The 19,252-nt window shown below is 42.2% G+C and overlaps 1 protein-coding gene across 2 annotated transcripts; it reads right to left on the bottom strand.

Moving 5' to 3' along the window:
• Positions 1-333: 333 nt before the first annotated feature.
• grb7 (growth factor receptor bound protein 7) lies at positions 334-18,380 on the bottom strand. 2 transcript variants are annotated; one of them, XM_038975217.1, is made up of 15 exons: positions 18,231-18,380; positions 12,953-13,135; positions 12,514-12,634; positions 9,780-9,936; positions 9,368-9,489; positions 8,650-8,724; positions 8,174-8,311; positions 7,577-7,687; positions 7,386-7,484; positions 6,993-7,184; positions 6,391-6,448; positions 6,177-6,264; positions 5,941-6,034; positions 3,070-3,153; positions 334-2,247 (listed from the first exon to the last, which is right to left on the bottom strand). In XM_038975217.1, the coding sequence occupies exons 2-15, from the start codon at positions 13,123-13,125 to the stop codon at positions 2,101-2,103; spliced, it is 1,659 nt and encodes a 552-aa protein (XP_038831145.1). In that variant the 5' UTR covers positions 13,126-13,135; positions 18,231-18,380; the 3' UTR covers positions 334-2,100. The 2 variants fall into 2 exon arrangements, with proteins under 2 accessions (XP_038831145.1, XP_038831146.1); XM_038975218.1 differs by lacking the exon at positions 3,070-3,153 and having other exon boundaries at positions 18,231-18,378.
• Positions 18,381-19,252: the final 872 nt, after the last annotated feature.

Here is a 19,252-nt window from a genome sequence, read left to right as displayed (position 1 = left end):
AACATGTATTGACTTACGCTATTGAATACTTATCTAAATCAACCGTTTTATTTTCCATTAATAAAAATTATTCCGCTGACTTGTGTAGACAAATCCATAAAAAATAAAAAATTTAAAAAAAAATCACACTTTGTAACGACAAAATGTGAAGAAAGTAAAAGGAGTGTGAATACTTTGAAGGCACTGTACATGTCGGTAGGCTGTATAGTCATCAGTAACGTTAAGGACCATTCTTGTTATTTTTGTTGTTGTAAAGTGCTTTGATGGGAAGATATTTACAGTAAATGCAGAGACTGCAGCCATAGTGATGAGACAAATCCATCTGATCCGGACCATGTTTACAGTGCAAAAATTTATAGTTCAGATCCAATTCAACAAACCATATAAGAAATCAGTTATTTATTAAACAGTTACGAAAGAGATATAGATATTTGCCATGTTGCATATCACACAATACAATTGAATTCAATGAAGAAGAAAAAAAACTGTAAAACGTGACAAACGTAAACCGCCCTTGGGCATTGAATAACTTGAGATGTATACGTTGCACATCGAACACCACTTAATTCATATAAAACGCTATGAGCAATTGCAAGATTTCAAAAAAGTCACAGGATGTCATTGATAGAAATCCCATACATGCAAGTACACACTATGAACATGCAGGGTAGGAACGAACAGCCCACATCTCTTTTTCAGCTAACTACAAAAACAAGACATCAGAATAGTTCCCTCAACCAACACTGTGCAAAAATATGCATTTAAGAGTGCTTAGTTTTATATGAATTTACAAGGCACCTACTAGTAGTGTGTCCTAGTATGAAAACCATACACAGTGAACTATAAAATAATAATTAAAAACATACATATACACATCATTGTAAAACATTCAGAAGGCATTCTGAGTAGCTACAGTATTTCACCAATCCTGGGGCTTATTCAAGATGGTGCAATTATACAGAACATTCAGATAGAAATGTATTGTGCAGAAATGGCTTGATAATTACTAATGTGAAGAACATGGATTTCCAATAGCTCTATAGAGTTGATTTCTAACTGATTCACAACACCTCGCTGGGTAAGCCCCTGATCAATTCCTCAATGACAAATCAACTCTCACATCTTTGGCTCTGCTATCCGGTGTATGAAGAGCGCTCCCTAGTGGTACACTCAGGAACTTGCACACTGTATATCCCACACATTGAAAAGGGGCTCTATTCCACATGTATATCCCCAAGCCCCTAAAGGATGTGCGTAAACAATGTTACCTTCTAAAATTGAAGAATCTACTCAGTTATAGCCATCCAGCCAACTATCCACAGAGGTATTGCTTCACAAGGGAGTGAACAAGCCCTTTAGCAAGTCAAATTCTTTAGGTTACAGCACAAAATCCTACGAATGATGGCGCTCCAAGATCCTAAAGCTGTGCAAAATGCGTAATTAAACTTACCCTCACAGGGATTGCAAGTAATTAATTAAAACGTAAAAAAAATGTGTGTGGGGGGGGGGGGGGGGTGTCTGAAACTACAAATGAGTCAGGTTCAATTAAAAATACATGATTTAAAAGCTTCTGCTAGGGGTGTATAGCTGTGACCATCCATGTCTAGACCCCTACACACTAGTTACTGCATGTGACTTCAAGCTGCTATTTGTAACTTTTCAAAAGTGTGCAACTGCAGCTCACAAATAAGGGTGTTCCCACCTCGAGCATCCCATTGGTTCTCCCCCCCCCCAGCACCCCAATGGTTCCTGCATGAATGCCCGACAGGCGTGGGCGAAGAACAATGACCGGAGTGTGCTAGCTAGCTTGTTAGTAAGCAAGCAAACAGTGCTGCTCCCGCCTCCCGTGTACCGGAGTCGTCCTCAGGATTAGCTGGCTAAGCCAGCACACAGTGTCGTTCGCACCCGCCTGCCAAACACCTGCCCTCGCCATCTGGAAAACAGTGCCCGAAACACAGGGGCGAAGGACACGGTCTACGCGGTGTACGGCTAGCTAGCCGCAGTGAAACTGACAGTGTTTGAACTACTTTGCATATATACCTAGCCCAGTGGTCATATGAGGTGTCCCTGGGGTCATATGAGGTGTCCCTAACCAAGTGGTCAGAGGGCGACACAGACACAGGGGTGTTTGAGGCAGACGGGGAGGATGCCTTTGTTGATCTGGTGAAACTCCACCAGCTGCAGTAGGTCAATGAAGAGGGTGAGGCCATCGTCCATGGTGTAGTACTTCCTACCGTCCTCCTCACACTGCACAGAGAAACAAGGGTTTCACAATAAAAGAATCATCTATATGCTCATCTGTCAGGATAAAACAATTAGCGCAAAAACATATGAGTTAGATAACTAGCATACCTGTCTGTACAATTTTTTTTTCTCAACTATCATATTTATTATTTTTATTTAACTAGGCAAATTCTTATTTACAAATGGTCAGCCTACCAAAAGGCCTACTGCGGGGACGGGGACTGGGATTAAAAATACAGGACAAAAACACACATCACGACAAGAGACACCACAACATGAAGAGAGAACTAAGACAACATAGCACAGCAGCAACACAAAATGACAACATGGTAGCAACACAACATGGCGGCAGCACAGCATAGTAGCAGCACAAAACATGGTACAAACATTATTGGGCACAGACAACAGCACAAAGGGCAAGAAGGTAGAGACAATACATCATGCAAAGCAGTCACAACTGTCAGTAAGAGTGTCCATGTTCGAGTCTGAATGAAGAGATGGAGATAAAACTGTGCCGTTTTAAATGTTTTTTGCAGCTCGTTCCAGTCGCTAGCGGCAGCGAACTGAAAAGAGGAGCGACAAATGATGTGCACGCTTTGGGGACCTTTAACAGAATGTGACAGGCAGAATGGGTGTTGTATGTGGAGGATAAGGGCTGCAGTAGGTATCTCAGATAGGGGGGAGTGAGGCCTAAGAGGGTTTTATAAATAGGCATCAACCTGTGGGTCTTGAGACGGGTATACAGAGATGACCAGTTTACAGAGGAGTCTAGAGACTATTATAAGACTATCATCTGCATACAAAATGGAGGAGAGACCTTCCTACCTGAGCTATGTTGTTGATGTAAATTGAGCATAACATGGGGCTCAGGATCCAGCCTTGGGGTACTCCCTTGGTGACAGGCAGCGGCTGAGACAGCAGATGTTTTGACTTTATACACTGCACTCTTTGAGAGAGGTATTTAGCAAACCAGGCCAAAGACCGCTTAGAGACACCAATACTCCTTAGCCGGCCCACAAGAATGGAATGGTCTACCGTATCAAAAGCTTTGGCCAAGTCAATAAAAATAGCAGCACAAAATTACTTAGAATCAAGTGCAATGGTGACATCATTTAGGACCTTTAAGGTCGCAGTGACACATCCATAACCTGAGCAGAAAGTAGATTGCATACAATAGACATCAAGAAAGCCAGTCAGTTGATTATTGACATGTTTTTCCAACACTTTTGATAAAACAGGGCAAAATAGAAATTGGCCTATAACAGGATCAGCGTGATCTCCCCCTTTCAAAAAAGGATGCACCATGGCTGCCTTCCAAGCAATGGGAACCTCCCCAGAGGAGAAACAGGTTAAAAAAGGTCAGAGATAGGCTTGGCGATGATAGGGGCAGTACCCTTAAAGAAGATAAGGTCTAAACCATCGGACCCAAATGTTTTTTGGGGGTCAAATTTAAGGAGCGCCTTTAGCACCTCGAACTCAGTGACTGCCTGCAGGGGGAAACTTGGTAGCAGGGCAGGTGGAAAAAGAGGGAGACACATCAGGGCTAGTCACATTAGATGAGGTGGGAGATGAGGAAATGTTGGACGGGCAACGAGTCAAATAGGAATCCTGACTTAATGAAGTGGTGATTAAAGAGCTCAGCCATGTATGTGTTCCTCGTCAGTAACAACCACATCATCAACATTAAGGGACGTGAGCGCAAAATTGTGTTATAATGTTGTAATTGTATCAAATGGTTATTTTATGCAACAGAATAAAGGGTTCTTATAACTCTTTTGTGTCTGTGTGAAAGTGGGCCTCGGAGATTTAACACTGACAGGAGACGTACGATGTCTTTGGGTGATACAGCATTCCAGAGCATGAGTTAATGTTTCTGCACTTGGGTACTGGGGTGAGATGGCTCCAGTATGGAGTTGGGGGGGGGCAGACCCTGGTGTCTACAGAATGAGGACCTTTTTTTAAAGCAGATACAGTCTGCTGTGAATTATAAGTATATTTCATACAAATCTTAACCATGTGACCCATTCCATACATCTGTTGTAAAATAGACTGAAGGAGGATAGACTTTGGTATAAAAATTCTGTGGCTCAAACCAGCTGGTTGAGTTCAGTGATCACCTCCAGCAGTGGTTACCGACCAGCTCCATTACTGCAGTAATTAAATAATAAAGTTTGATTGTTTTGAAGAAATCTAAAAGTCTCTCCTTTTGATCACAATAATTCCACCAGAGGGAAATGGGCAGCTGTGAGGAGGAGGGTTCAGTGAGGAGGAGGGTTCATTCTCCAGGTCTTTAACCATTTTCCAGAACTTCTTGGGGTTGGACAGAGAGAACTGCTCCTTAAAGTAACTAACTTTGGCCTTCCGGATAGTCTGAGTGCTATTATTTCTCATTTGCCTGAACGAGAGCCATTCAGCCCGAGTATGCGTGTTCCGAGCCTTTCGCTAAATTAAATTCTTGAGGTGGAGTAACTCTGCCACATCACGGTCAAACCTGGGGCGGAACTCGTTTTTAATTATAATTTTCTTGGTATGTTTGTTAACAATACCACTAAAAATATTTTTAAAAAGAAGGTTCAAGCATCTTCGACAGAGGGGATCAAGCTGATTCTATACCAATTTACAGAGGCCAGGTCATGAAGGAAGGTTTGCTCATTAAAGTTTTTTAGCAAGCATCTATGACAAATCAGAACATGTCGTTTCACTGAGCAGCCATTGTGAACACAAGCTGTAAAACAGTGATCACTAAGGTCATAACAGAAAACACCAGACTGATACCTATCAGGATTATTTATGAGGATAACACCAAGGAGAGTAGCTTTTCTGGGTGTTTGGAGTCATACCTTGTAGGATTGGTAATCATCTGAGAAAGATTTAGTGAGTCCCATTGCTTAAGGACTTGGTCAGGTGGTCTAAGCATGTCCCAGCTGAGGTCACCTAGCAGGACAAATTCAACTTGGTGTAAGGGGCCAGGAGAAAGCTTAGGGCAGGGAGGGTACAGGCCGGTGCTGATGGAGGACGATAACACCGAAGCAAAGAGGTATTTGAAAGTTTAATGCTTAAAACCAAATTTACTCTAACTTTTGATACTTAAGTATATTGCAGCAATTCCATTTACTTTTGATTTAAAACCAAATACTTTTAGACTACTTAAGTAGTATTTTACTGGGTGACTTTCACTTAAGTAAATTTCTATTAAGGGATCTTTATTTCTACTCAAGTATGACAAATTGGGTACTTTTTCCACAACTGGTTATAATAGGATAGGAGGCCAAGAGTCTGTGTAACCAATCGAGAGTCAGAGTCCAGAGTGTGGGAACAAACAGTCTGTCCCACGATCGGGTAAACACGTAAGTTCAGTCAACAAAGCACGCAGGAGTTACGAGGCAAATAGCATACAGCACAAGAAAAACAATTACGATGTGTGCATGTGTGCATGTGTGCTAGAGGTGAGCGAAACCTCAGGAGAGGGGGGGGGGGGGGGGGGTAGACAGGCCAGTGCAGACAGTGAACAGATCACCAGGTGGAATCCAAGCAGCAGTGGAGCAGGCAACGGGAGTAGGTGTCACACCCACTTGGGATACGTTTGTTTTTCATATCTACCTAGTATAATTATGACTAGACTGTCCTTATAGCCTTTCTATCTCATAATGAAAAGGGCAAGGTTCACATGAATGGGGGAGAGGAAAGTCCACTCACAGGGATGACGAGGTAGTGTTTGGTCTTCAGCTTGTAACACAACGAGAGGACAAAACACTGGGCATGCTGCTGGCTCTCACGAATCAGGAACATCCTACACACACAGACACACACAATGTGGTAGATGTCACCCAAGGTGAGCATGTTGTTTACAAACTAAGCTACATGCAAAGGAGCTACATTCAAAGGAGCTACACGCAAAGATGTGCCCACAACAAGCACACACACACACATACCCATCCACCAATCCTTGTTCCTCGATCAGCCTCTGGGCCTGCTTTCGCGACACACCACCGTGGAACCAGAGCTGGGTACGGTGTATGGCTGTGTAATGCACACAAACACACACTCATTTACCATTTAGATCAATGTACTGAACAAATATATATTTTGTTTGGGAAAAACTGAATGTGAAACAATTTGACACAGTATTTGTTTGACTGGACTCACAAGAGGGCCGAGATCCCGGGGTAAGGTTGGGTAGGCTGCACCTCAAGGCTTCTCTCCTCTGAGAGACAAGAGAGGTCATAGTCACTAGTAACTCCAGACTGCGAACACACCTCCAACAACAACTTTGTTCTGTCTGGCTTGTTGTTATTCCTCCTGTGACCCTCTTAGGCCAATCCCTATTTTTCTTCTCCTCGTCACCTCACCTCTCTTTTTCCATCTTGGAACATTGGAGAATGACTTAAAATTAGATATTTGTATTCTGATTGAGGATTTTAAATCCCGGATTGGAGGGCTGCTGACCACAGACTGCACATGTTTTTAAACATGTTATTTTATGCTCTCTTATGCACTTTGCACTGTTTTAACTTCCATTCATTGTTATGTTTTATGTGGTGTTGTTTTTCATGTGGAACTATATGTATGCTGCACTCTTGGCCAGGGCTCACTTGAAAAAGAGATGTAAATCTAAATGTGACTTATCTGGTTAATTAAATAAAAGGATAAAATTAATTTATACAACTAAAAATACGATAACACGTCACCTATCTGCATCCTTGCCCAGTCGCATTCTCCACCCCACCATCCGACCCAGTTATCCTCACCCTCCATGCCTGTCCCTCCTCCCTCTCCGCGCTCTGGGCCTCCCAGGCATTCTGGATGACCCGGCCCCCCGCCTTCCCTGAAAAGTCCATGGCGACCAGGCTGGCCTCCGACTCACACCGCTGAGACACAACCTCCTGTAGACGAGGTGCTGACTGGGACAGCTGGTAGTTACAATGCAGCTGCCTCCCATACTGCCTCGGCAGACACAGGAGGAAAAAGTAAAGGGTAAGCGCGTGTATCCATCACATTTTTATTATTTATCCACCATCTTATCCAGTATGGGTATGCCACATTTTGTATGTTTTTATTTGTGTTTGTTTTGGCATGAATCTGCTTCCATAATAAAGTTCAGGTCATGATGTAATGATATCAGAGTATTGGTTTCTCCTCACCTTGAATAGTCGAAATGCAGAGGTCCAGCAGGTGCGCGTTTGTTCGTTCTCCGCACACAGCAACTTCAAGTCCTGCGCACGAATACGGTCTTTGCTGGGCTACACACAAAGAAACGTGTAAGCATCCCATTTCAGAACAACTTTGAAACATTGCTCTCTTGAATGAAGCCCTGGACGGTTGTAGTGGTTACCTTGACGCAGAAGGTGAAGTCCACAGGGGCACCGTAGAGCTTGCGGCTGTTGGTGATACTGTAGACGTTCAGGTCTTCCAGGTCAGCCACGTACTGGAGGTGACGGGGCTCCTAGGACACACAGACCATCAGAGACAGACAATCAGACCGTCGTATCGAAACAATATACTACAAATATCTTCATACCTGTACAGTAACTATGGAAAGCGTAAAACTAAATTAAATTGCCGTTAAATTGTGGAGGTTAATAAAAATGGTGGATCCCATACACTTACCACAAAGGCCTCGTGTGCTAATTTTGACTTATTGTACATTACTCTCCGTTACCCTTTTTTTGGTGTCGTATACTGTGCTAATGACATGATCCCAAGTTTAGCTCCAAGACATCACCAATTTGAAAAAAAATCATTTAAAAAGGTAGATTGTGCTTATTTTTTGAACCATGTCACACACCGTAGTTTAGAAACTGTGCATAGTGCTAAAACAATGAAGTCATTTCTGAAATCCACCATCTTTATGTGCCTTTGCCATTTCTTGTAAATTACTTTCAGTTCTGGATGTTCTATTTCTGTCAAAATCTAGTGCTCCATGGCTGACCTTTGATGAGCCTTTGGTGGAGCAGTAGAGGCCTGAACGTCGGAGGAAGAAGTAGACCTTCTTCCAGGCTTTGCGGCTGGGCTCTCTGACGTGGAGGAAGCCCTGGATCTCAGGACATGTCCCCGACTGCAGCAGATTCTGGATAGAGGCAAGGAAACAACATCTGGGTCAAAGATACAGTGGATAAACCGAAGAAAAGCATAGACAAATCAACAAGGTTCAAAATGTAATCACTTCAACTACTGATCTAAAAACCATTCCAAAAGACTGTTTCTGTACGTCCTCTGACATGATTGAAATGTCATTCTCAATATCTGCCAATTCAATTTGTTTCCTGATACACTTTCCTGGCAACCTGATATAGGGGTTCACATCTAGTTTCTCCTCAGCAAGAGTGAAACCTAACATACACAACAAAGGAGAAGCTATACCAGAGCAGTAGGCCTTGCTCCATTTCCCTCCAATAGGCTGCTTACCTGGATGAGTTCCGCTGAGGTCATTCCCTTGGTGACATCAGCACTGTCTGAGATCATGTGCTTGGGGAAGAACAGCTGTAACAGGAAGCTACAGTTGTAAACCAAAGGGCTATTTCGATAACATACGGTCTCGCTAGAGCCTGTATGGAGGGTTATGAGCAATGGCTTGAATCTTGATAGCAGTGTTTCAAGGGGGTTAAGGCAAGACGTCACGCAAATCAAAGCAAATGTTTAAAACCTGACAAAAAAGGTTGATAGTGCCCACTGTCTGTTAAGACACGCACACCTGTGCGAATCAACCTGCCTACCATGCTTATAAGTAAGAAATATTTAAAAAAAAATAATACTGTGTGTGCGTGCGTGGGTGTATGAAGTCAGCCGTGTTAATGAACAGGATGAGCAACGTGAATGTGATAAGAACAAAATGTTAACACTGATTCTACCAGGACATCCAGATGACGGTGATTATTAACACACTAACCCGTTGCTCACACGTCTGACTAAAATCTGGCATAACACAAGATCCTATCAGAATCCTTGTACAGAATACATGTTAGAGCATCTTGCATGTTATACTATTAACCACCGTTTCCTTCCAGCCATCTAAGCTGATCTCTGTGTGACCATGCATTCAGAAGGGCCTTTGGCATTTGGCTTTGAAATAGCTTCTCTTCCTAGACAAAATGGTGGAGGATGCAGAAGAGCTCAGCAGGCCTACCACAGGTGTCCTGAAGAACTCATATTTGGCGTAGTTCTTGCGGAACAGAAGCTTGGTGTCGCTCTCGGAGGGCCAGGCAGCCTGCACCTCCACCACCACCTCGTGGTCCTCCAGAACTCGCTCTGGGGGGGGCAGGGAGAAATACTTCACACAGTGTAGGACAGGGGGTGACCAACCCTCCTGGAGAGCTACTTGGTATGCAGGCTCTCTCAAGTCAGAGTGAGTCAAACCAAACCAACTCTGAGGCTGTCCTAATATGGACACCGTTCTCCAGTTGTCTCATCTCGTCTAAACTTTTTGATCTAGACTCGCCTTTAGACAACCCACGAACATTCCAAAAACAATTGCAAATAATTGGAATGCCAATGGCATTTGCTGGGCAATGTTTGGACAGTGTGCAGTCCAGTCTTACCCAGGCCCAAGGCTGAATGCAGCTCGATCAGAGCCCAGTTCTCCTGGTCGCTACAATGGGCTGTCTGCACCAACAAATGGCACACGTCCCTGGCTGTGGCCCTGGGTATCACCCACAGGGACCGACTGTGACTGTCCTCGCCGAACACCTTGATCAGCTAGACCAGAGAAGCAGACAGAGACACTACATTGAGAAAGAGTACATTGCGTAATATTCAACAAACATACATGCATACCAAGACAAACACAAAAGAAAACAAATCCAAAATCAAGGCAAAAATTACATAATGAAAATAAATTAAAAGGATGAAAAAGAGATCATAGATGAACTATAGGAATGGACAGCAATAGGCCAATTCTGGAACTGTCACATTATAAAGCTTAACCAGGGTGAGAGACTGTTTCTGATGGCAAGAATCAGTCAACAGCTTTTATAGTGACAGCCAAAAATAATCCTTTATTTAACTCCCTTGACACTTCACCCTCCCCTTGAACTTGTCTTGTTCAATCTCTCCTGCTCCCGCTCTCTTATTTACAAGAACTCACACCTCCTCTGTCCCTCCTCCTATCTTGTTCCAGAACCGGTCTGATGGGATTGGCACACGGCCTAGCCCGAGCCCCCAAGGCCTGAGAGGAGAGCCAGGTACAGGTTAAATTGAGGACTTATGACACCCCCGACGCAACCTCTAGCTCAGTCTCTCTCCTCAGCCAACTCCAAAACCAGTACAACTGGATTTAAACTTCACTTGTTATTTAGCGAAAGCAGACTCGTTCCCGCAAGAGACGACAACAGGCCAGATAATTAACAAATGCTTGGAGTCTCGTGGGCAAGTAACGCATTAGAGTACTCAGATTACTTTTTGGTGGTAACGAGTAACCTAAAGCGGTAATTTTTTTATTTAAGTAATCAGTTACTTTTACAATAGTTCCTTTATTCTTTGTTGGCGCAATTAAAAAAAAAAAAAAGGAATCCCTCTACCTAGGCTATGTTCATCACACTCTTCCTGTTTCCGCACAAACGTTGAGGTGGGTTGCTGGCATGGTAGCCGGCAGATAGCTAGCGAGATGGCAGAGACAATAGCCGTCTCTGCAGTATTCACATTACTTTAAATTGGTAGAAGAAAAGGACAGATGTGACCCCTCGAATCTTGACTGAAGCTACTTGCAGGATTCACACGCAAACACAGGATCATCGGGTTCAGGAGACTGCCCCATTTATTGCCTAGTAATAAAGCAAACAATGTAGGTAGATAATCAAGTTAGGCTCAGTTGATAAGAACTGAAATTTCTCCTGCTCCGTCTTCGCCATAAACAGAAAGGGAGGGGAACAACAATTACACAGTTCACAGCCCAGTTCATATCGGTGGGTAAAACAGAGTGGTAGCCAGTTGTTCTTGTATTTGAACTCTCATTTTACTTCACCCAGTTGGTTTTATACAGTATATGTATTTACTTATGTATAAATAAATCAACAAAATAATTAATTTAAAAGTATTGTAAAGGAGATATTGGGTCTGTCATTATTAGTCGAGTTGGTATAGTCCAGAGCTATAGATTAGGCTGTGGATGGTTTAGGCCAGGGGGGCAACTTTGGTTTTAGAAGTGGGGGGTGACAATTATTATATATAATTTTTTTCTGTCAGATAAACACTCCAAACAGCCTACCCGAGCACTCGAAGGCGTCCGCATAGTCCTAAAGCACACTCGTTAGTATTATCATTGGAATGTGATACAATGGGGGACAAAAATGCAATTTCAGAATGTGAGGGGGGGGGGGGGGGGGACATGTCCCCATCCCCAGTGAAAGTTGCGCCCCTGGTTTAGGCTACGCAAGCCATTCAAAAGGTAGTGTGCACCTTTTACTGGGGATAGGAATAAATAACTAAACGTAAGGCATCTTCAGAGGGTTTTCTGTTTTTGGTAAGGCAAAAGTAATGTAACAAGTTACTTTTCATAGTCAGTAACGTTGTAGCATAAGTTATTTTTTTAAATTATGTTCTCCAACACTGCTCGTGGGGGATGTTTGCACATTCTTTCCGAGCAAGGTATCAATATCCGCTGAATTCATCCTTTCAGCAAAATAGCTTAGTTAAATGTTGAACATTTTTGCTCTGATGTTTGCAATAGCCATGGGGCCAAACAAAACCAATTTGTACCTAGTAGCTAGGTACATACAGTACATTAAACACATAAGTATTTTAAACAAACATACTAATAAATCTATGTTAATCCAGACAATGATGGATGGCGTCACAACATGATGGAATGTGTCTGTGCAACTATACCACAAGTAAAGATACCGTGGCAGTAATTGGAGGAAAAAGGTGTGTTTTTGTTTGTCTTTACGTGTGTGTGTGTATTAGAATGTGCTTGTGGCACGCTTGTATGTGGTGAGTGTCATGCCCAGGAGCATCTATGGCTTTTGTGACAGTCTGTCGCCAAGCGTTAAATACGCACAAGCATACCCAGGGGCCTCAGCCAATCAAATTAACCCCTGCGAACAACTCAGTCAATAACATGAATCCATTCTATCCCCTCTGGAGGCCCCTCTGCCAGACCAGTCAAATTAACTTATACTGTATTCCAAAGAGGCAATGTTATCAATGTGACAGTTCTACCTACCCATTGCCAATCAAATTAATTCAGAACAATATCCCTGAAGATTGCATAGCCAATTACATAATAATAATAATGATAATAATGTAGGCTTGGCTGAATTGAGCCCTTGATCTTACATGGGTGTCACTTCTTGGTGGTGAGAGAGAGCCAATCAGGACTGGGGATTGAGAGGGGCTGCACAGCTCCGGAAAGGGATTGGGTATAGAAGGAACAGAGGACAGTCCCACGCTATTCATTCTGGAAAAAAATACAAAACGTTTTAAATGGAATAAGTGAATCGCAAATACAATACAACTGGATACAACAATGTATAAAAAGGAAAATAACATTCACACAATATAACCAATACATTTCAATTAAAAAGGGCCTGTCTATTTTTAGGAGTCTTTTGTAACCTTCATGAACAACAGGACGTGACATATGACTCAATATCCGAACATGACTCATTGACTTCTGTGCCGGTAGCAAGTATAAGACATGTCAAATGCTATTGAGTCATTCACTGTCAACCAATGGAGTCATGGCCATTGTGTAAGTCACGTCAGGTAGGCCTACCTGCTCTTGTGGATGACGAGGGGCTGGGAGCGGCGAACGGGAGGGGGAGGAGGGTTGGCCACCAGAGGAGCCAAGGTGACTGTGGAGCTACCCAGCAGCTCACCCTCCCCACCAGAGTCCTCTTGTCTGTCAGAGCCCTCGAAGACCTCCGCCCATTGCCCTTGGACCTCCATTAAAAATGACCTGGCTCAGTGAGTGAGAAATTATCTTAGTTATCACATGTAGTATTTAAGAGTTAAGCCAGAGTTTTGTGACCAAAAAAATTTACATTTACAGCCAATGGGCCATGTGCCTAAAATAAACAAGGAAACCAGTATTTCCATAGTGCGTGACAGATTTCACAACATGTATTAATGTCTAACACCTTTTTGCTCGGTTTCAGTGTTATGACAACGTATTAGTCACAGAAGCAACAGTTGAGAATGAAAACGTCACACCTGCTCCCAACTCCATGGCATCCTCAACCACAACGCCGGCCCAACAAGACATCAAAGCCCTCTCCCTCGTTCAAATTGACAAGCTATATCCTTTGCTTAGTGTTGCTATGCAGAACATAGCACTTGTAATGATCAGAAGAATGCTGGCAGACAACAATTTTGAAAGGAACAAATTGCCTGAATCAGGCAGGCAGACTAGACTGGGTGAGGTGCAGTAATTGTTTCAGTGGATGGCAGAGTTATGAGGCTCCCGCTGAGTGTACAAAGGGCCATTGTATGGACAAGATGTACAATGCGTATCAGGTGAAGCCTGCTGCTTCTCTTGATTTGAGCGCCAATTATCAAATCAAATGTTATTGGTCACATACACGTTTAGGCAATGTTATTGCGGGTGTAGCAAAATGCTTGTGTTTCTAACTCCAACAGTGCAGTAATATCTAACAATTTCACAACAATACACACAAATCTAAGCAAAGGAATGGAATTAAGAATATATAAATATATGGACGAGCAATGTCAGAGCGGCATAGACTAAGATACAGTAGAATAGAATACCGTATATACAAATGAGATGAGTAATGCAAAATATGTAAACATTATTAAAGTGACTAGTGTTCCATTTATTAACGTGGCCAGTGATTTCAAGTCTATGTTTATAGGCAGCCTCTAATAAGCTAGTGATGGCTGTTTAACAGTCTGATGCCCTTGATAGAAGTTGTTTTTCAGTCTCTCGGTCCCAGCTTTGATGCATCTGTACTGACCTCGCCTGCTGGATGATAGCCGGGTGAACAAGCCGTGGCTCGGGTGGTTTTTGTCCTTAATGATCTTTATGGCCTTCCTGTGACATCGGGTACCATAGGTGTACTGGAGGGCAGGTAGTTTGCCCCCGGTGATGGGTTGGGCAGACCGCACCACCCTCTGGAGAGCCCTGCGGTTGTGGGTGGTGCAGTTGCCGTTCCAGGCAGTGATACAGCCCAACAGGATGCTCTCAATTGTGCATCTGTAAAAGTAGTGATTTCTTCAGCCTCCTGGGGTTGAAGAGCCGCTGTTACACCTTCTTCACCACATTGTCTGTGTGGGTGGACCATTTCAGTTTGTCAGTGATGTGTACACAGAGGAACTTGAAGCTTTCCACCACCTCTCCACTACGGTCCCGTTGATGTGCATAGGGCGGTGATCCCTCTGCTGTTTCCTGAAGTCCACGATCATCTCCTTTGTTTTGTTGACGTTGAGTGAGAGGTTATTTTCCTGGCACCACACTCCCAGAGCCCTCACCTCCTATAGGCTGTCTCGTCATCGTTGGTAATCAAGCCTACTACTGTTGTGTTGTCGGCAACCTTGATGATTGAGTTGGAGGCGTGCGTGGCCACGCAGTCATGGGTGAACAGGGAGTACAGGAGGGGGTTGAGCACGCACCCTTGTGGGGCCCCAGTGTTGAGGATCAGCGAAGTGGAGGTGTTATTTCCTACCTTCACCACCTGGAGACAGGCCATCAGGAAGTACAGGACCCAGTTGCACAGGGCGTGCTTCAGACCCAGGGCCTCGAGCTTAATGATGAGACTGGAGGGTACTATGGGGTTGAATGCTTAACTATAGTCAATGAACAGTACTCTAACATTGGTATTCCTCTTGTCCAGATGGGATAGGGCAGTGTGCAGTGCGATGGTGTGTTTGTGAGTGTGTGTGTGTATGTTCTTAAATACATCAGCAAATAGTATTACATAATTAGGTCACAAGACTTAATATAAATAATCCTTCAAAAAACATACTGTTACTCCTGATACTGACTCAAGGATGGACAAATATTTAGAAACTGATTAGTTGGCCATCAATCAACAAAGAGATAAGCAAACAGTGATGAGGTCACCCACGCAAGAGAGCAATAGAGTGAGCTGCAACTTCATCCGTGCACCCTGCCAGAAAGGTTCAGTACATAGAGTCCAGACAGACAGAAACTCCAGACAATTGTCTGTGGCACTGGCATGTCCTGACTCTGTGTCAACAACACATACTGATAGTCAGACACCTGTCGTCATCCTGTCTAAAAAAAAAAAAAGAAAGAGAAAGAAAGAGAAATTGTTCTAGGCAAAATTTTGAAACTGTAAAATCGGTAGGCAGGTAGGCTAGCCCAGCGATTCCTTTTGAGATAGCGAATTCATCAGAGACAGCGTCAAAATCAGAACACAACTATGACTTTAGAGTGCGATAAAAATAGCATACAAGTTGTTTTACTATGACTGCTGCAGCGCATGGCTGGACTAATCACGTCTCGGGCCCAGGGAAATTCCACACATTTTGCCATGGGACAGAGAGAACGTTTTGCAGTTTAAATCTTAAATGACAGTTTAAAACTTATTTTTTTAGGGAATACAAGTATTGAGTTGAATACTGGATCATTGATGGAGTAATGTGGATCCCTGTGAGCCGCCCAGGCCCTGTCGTGCATCGAAGGGTAGCCTATTGTACTATTACGTCACATTTTATTGTACCCTCTAAATTTGTTTGACATACCTCTTGGCAGTGGTGTAAAGTACTTAAGTAGTACTTTAAAGTATTTTTACTGAAGTCGGTTTTTGGGGTATCTGTACTTTACTATTTATATTTTTGCCAACTTTTACTTCATTACATTCCTAAAGAAAATAATGTACTTTTTACTCCATACACTTTCCCTGACAAAAGTACTCCTTACATTTGGACAGGAAAATGGTCCAATTCACACACTTATCAAGAGAACATCCCTGGTCAGCCCTACAACGTCTGATCTGGCAGACTCACTAAACACAAATAATTCATTTGTAAATTATGTCTGAGTTTTGGAGTGTGCCATTTGGCTATTCGGCAATAAAAATAATAAAAAATGTAAAAAACGGGAGAATTGTGCCATCTGGTTTGCTTAATAAGGAATTTGAAATGGTTTATACTTTTGCATTTGATACTTAAGTACATTTTCACAAATCCATTTACTTTTGATACTTAAGTATATTTAAAACCAAATACTTTTAGACTTTTACTCAAGTAGTATTTTACTGGGTGACTTTCACTTGAGTCATTTTCAATTAGGTATCTTCACTAACTCAAGTATGACAATTGAGTACTTTTTCCACCACTACCCCTTGGCCAAATTCATTTAATATCCCACTGGGAACACCACGTCATTTCAACATGGAAATGTGGGTAATATTTGGTTGACGTGGAAATCTCATTGATCAACCTTTATTCACTCACTCAAAAAGTGTCAGAGGTTTGCTGAATTCCCAATGTAATATCACTATGCTTACAACCATCTACACGGAACAAAAATATAACACACAACATATAAAGTGTTGGTCCCATGTTTCATGAGCTGGATTAAAAACTCCCAGAAATGTTCCATACACACAAAAAGCTTATTTCTCTCAAATTGTGTGCACAAATTTGTTTACATCCCTGTTACTGAGCATTTCTCATTTGCCAAGATAACCCAACCAACTGACAGGTGTGGCATATGAAGAATCTGATTAAACAGCATGATCATTACACAGGTGCACCTTGTGCTGGGGACAATAAAATGCCACTAAAATGTGCAGTTTTGTCACACAACGCCACAGATGTCTAAAGTTGAGGGAGCATGCAATTGACATGCTGACTGCTGGAATGTCCAACAGAGCTGTTTCCAGATAATTGAATGTTAAGTTCTCTACCATAAGCTGCCTCCAATGTTGTTTTAGAGAATTTTGGCAGTAGTCCAACCGGCCTCAAACGCAGACCACACGTAAGCACGCCAGCCCAGGATTTCCACATCAGGTTTCTTCACCTGCGGGATTGTCTGAGGGGTAGTGGGCGGTGCTGAGGAGTTGTTCTGTCTGTAATACAGCCCTTTTGTGGGAATAACTCATTCTGATTGTTTGGGCCTGGCTGCCCAGTTGGTCAGCCTATGCCCTCCCAGGCCCACCCATGGCTGCAGTCATGTTAAATCCATAGATTAGGACCTAATGAATTTATTTCAATTGACTGGACTTCCTTATATGAACCGTAACTCAGTAAAATCGTAGAAATTGTTGAGTTTATACGTTTGTTAAGTTCAAAGCACAACCAAATTCTAATGGAAAAACAATGTCAGATTTTTGGTTTAGTTGTCATCACTGCGTGTTCAACCATTTAAAAGGAGAATGTTAGATGTTTTGTACATATGCAATAACTTCATGCGTTATTACTGTGCCTCATCTAATAGCACAAAACAAATGTCCTGGATTGTAGTTGAGTTCACTTCTAAAATTACACATCGCAAGTGATCAATGCTGTTCGAGATTCTGGCAGATTTTTATGGTAATTGTTAAGTCCTGTGACTCTTGCATGCTATCTTGAACATTCCCGCTTTTTATGATTACATAAGACATGTATAGTTGCATTAGGCTTACCTCGAAATGTAGACACCGATGTGTTACTCATTTTAAGGTTGACTAGATACTGTTACATTCGTTTGCAAGATAACTTTAGGCTAAGGCTATTTACTGTATGGCAAAAGTCATATTTAAATTGTGTTTGGTTGACAACGCAACTAAATATCAACATTTAAAGCATATGTAGAATAGTTTATGCTCAACCTCAAATGAAGCTGTACTGGGATACATTTTCCTATCGTACTTGGAATTTCATTGCACGGTGGAGAAAAACAGGTAGTTGCCTTTCATTTTGAGAACACTACTGTCAAACTATATCTAATTTGCACCTCAGCCGTCAACAACAGGGCTATGTGTTACCAGTGCAACTTTCGATCACGCATCGCTCGCATATTCTAATATGAAGCGCTTCCTCGCTATATCTGGTCCAAATACTGCGCCATTTCAATCCAAGAAATTTACCTTATAATTGGGTTTGGCGAGATGTCAGCTGCCGGGCATATTGAACAACCACTACGAGAGAATTTCTGATACCTCTTCCTTCGGACGTAGTAATGTTTTCAGCTTCTCCTCAACCGTAACTATACTTGTGCCCTTACCACACACACTTGGGAGGAGCGTGCCGTGCAAGGTGGTAGGTAAACTACACACACCCCTTTCTTCTAAGGTAAAGTAGGCTAAATGTCCTTCCTCACCTATTGGGAACAGTTCCAGAAAGTAGGACATATTGTTCAAATAATGACCGATTCACAGATAGGATTAGTCACATTGAATATTTTTTATCAAGGTGTGTAATGTAACCTTGTGTGTAACCCTTCACAATTATTTCAAATCAAATTTGATTGGTCACATACACGTGATTAGCAGATGTTATTGCGGTGTAGCGAAAGGCGTGTGCTTCTATTTCCGACAGTGCAGTAATATCTAACAAGTAATATCTAACAAATTACACAACATATACCCAATACACACACATCTATGTAGGAATGAATTAAGACTATATACATATGGATGAGCGATGTCAAACCAGAACGGACTAAGTTACAGTAGAATAGTATAGAAAACAGTATAGACAAATGAGATGAGTAATGCCAGATATGTAAACATTAAGTGATTAAGATACCGTAGAATAGAATAGAAAACAGTATATACATATGAGATGAGTAATGCAAGATATGTAAACATTATTAAGTGAATAAGATACCATAGAATAGTATAGAAAACAGTATATACATATGAGATGAGTAATGCAAGATATGTAAACATTATTAAGTGACTAAGATACCGTAGAATAGTATAGAATACCGTATATACATATGAGATGAGTAATGCAAGATATGTAAACATTATTAAGTGACTAAGATACCGTAGAATAGTATAGAAAGCAGTATATACATATGACATGAGTAATGCAAAATATGTAAACATTATTAAGTGACTAAGATACCGTAGAATAGTATAGAATACCGTATATACATATGAGA

Source organism: Salvelinus namaycush, chromosome 35 (genome assembly GCF_016432855.1).
Source record: "Salvelinus namaycush isolate Seneca chromosome 35, SaNama_1.0, whole genome shotgun sequence".
In the NCBI taxonomy this organism is placed as follows: Eukaryota; Metazoa; Chordata; class Actinopteri; order Salmoniformes; family Salmonidae; genus Salvelinus; species Salvelinus namaycush.
Note: the sequence above shows the minus strand (reverse complement) of the source record. Positions and strands in the feature narration are given on the sequence as shown.

Excerpts from the sequence above, each read along its gene's own strand:
- grb7 (XM_038975217.1), bottom strand. The coding sequence starts at position 13,125 with ATGGAGGTCCAAGGGCAATGGGCGGAGGTCTTCGAGGGCTCTGACAGA. Across the intron at positions 9,937-12,513 it reads CACCAAGAAGTGACACCCAT|CTGATCAAGGTGTTCGGCGA; the intron begins GTAAGATCAAGG and ends TCTCTGGTCTAG. Across the intron at positions 6,265-6,390 it reads CCCGGGATCTCGGCCCTCTT|CCATACACCGTACCCAGCTC; the intron begins GTGAGTCCAGTC and ends TGCATTACACAG.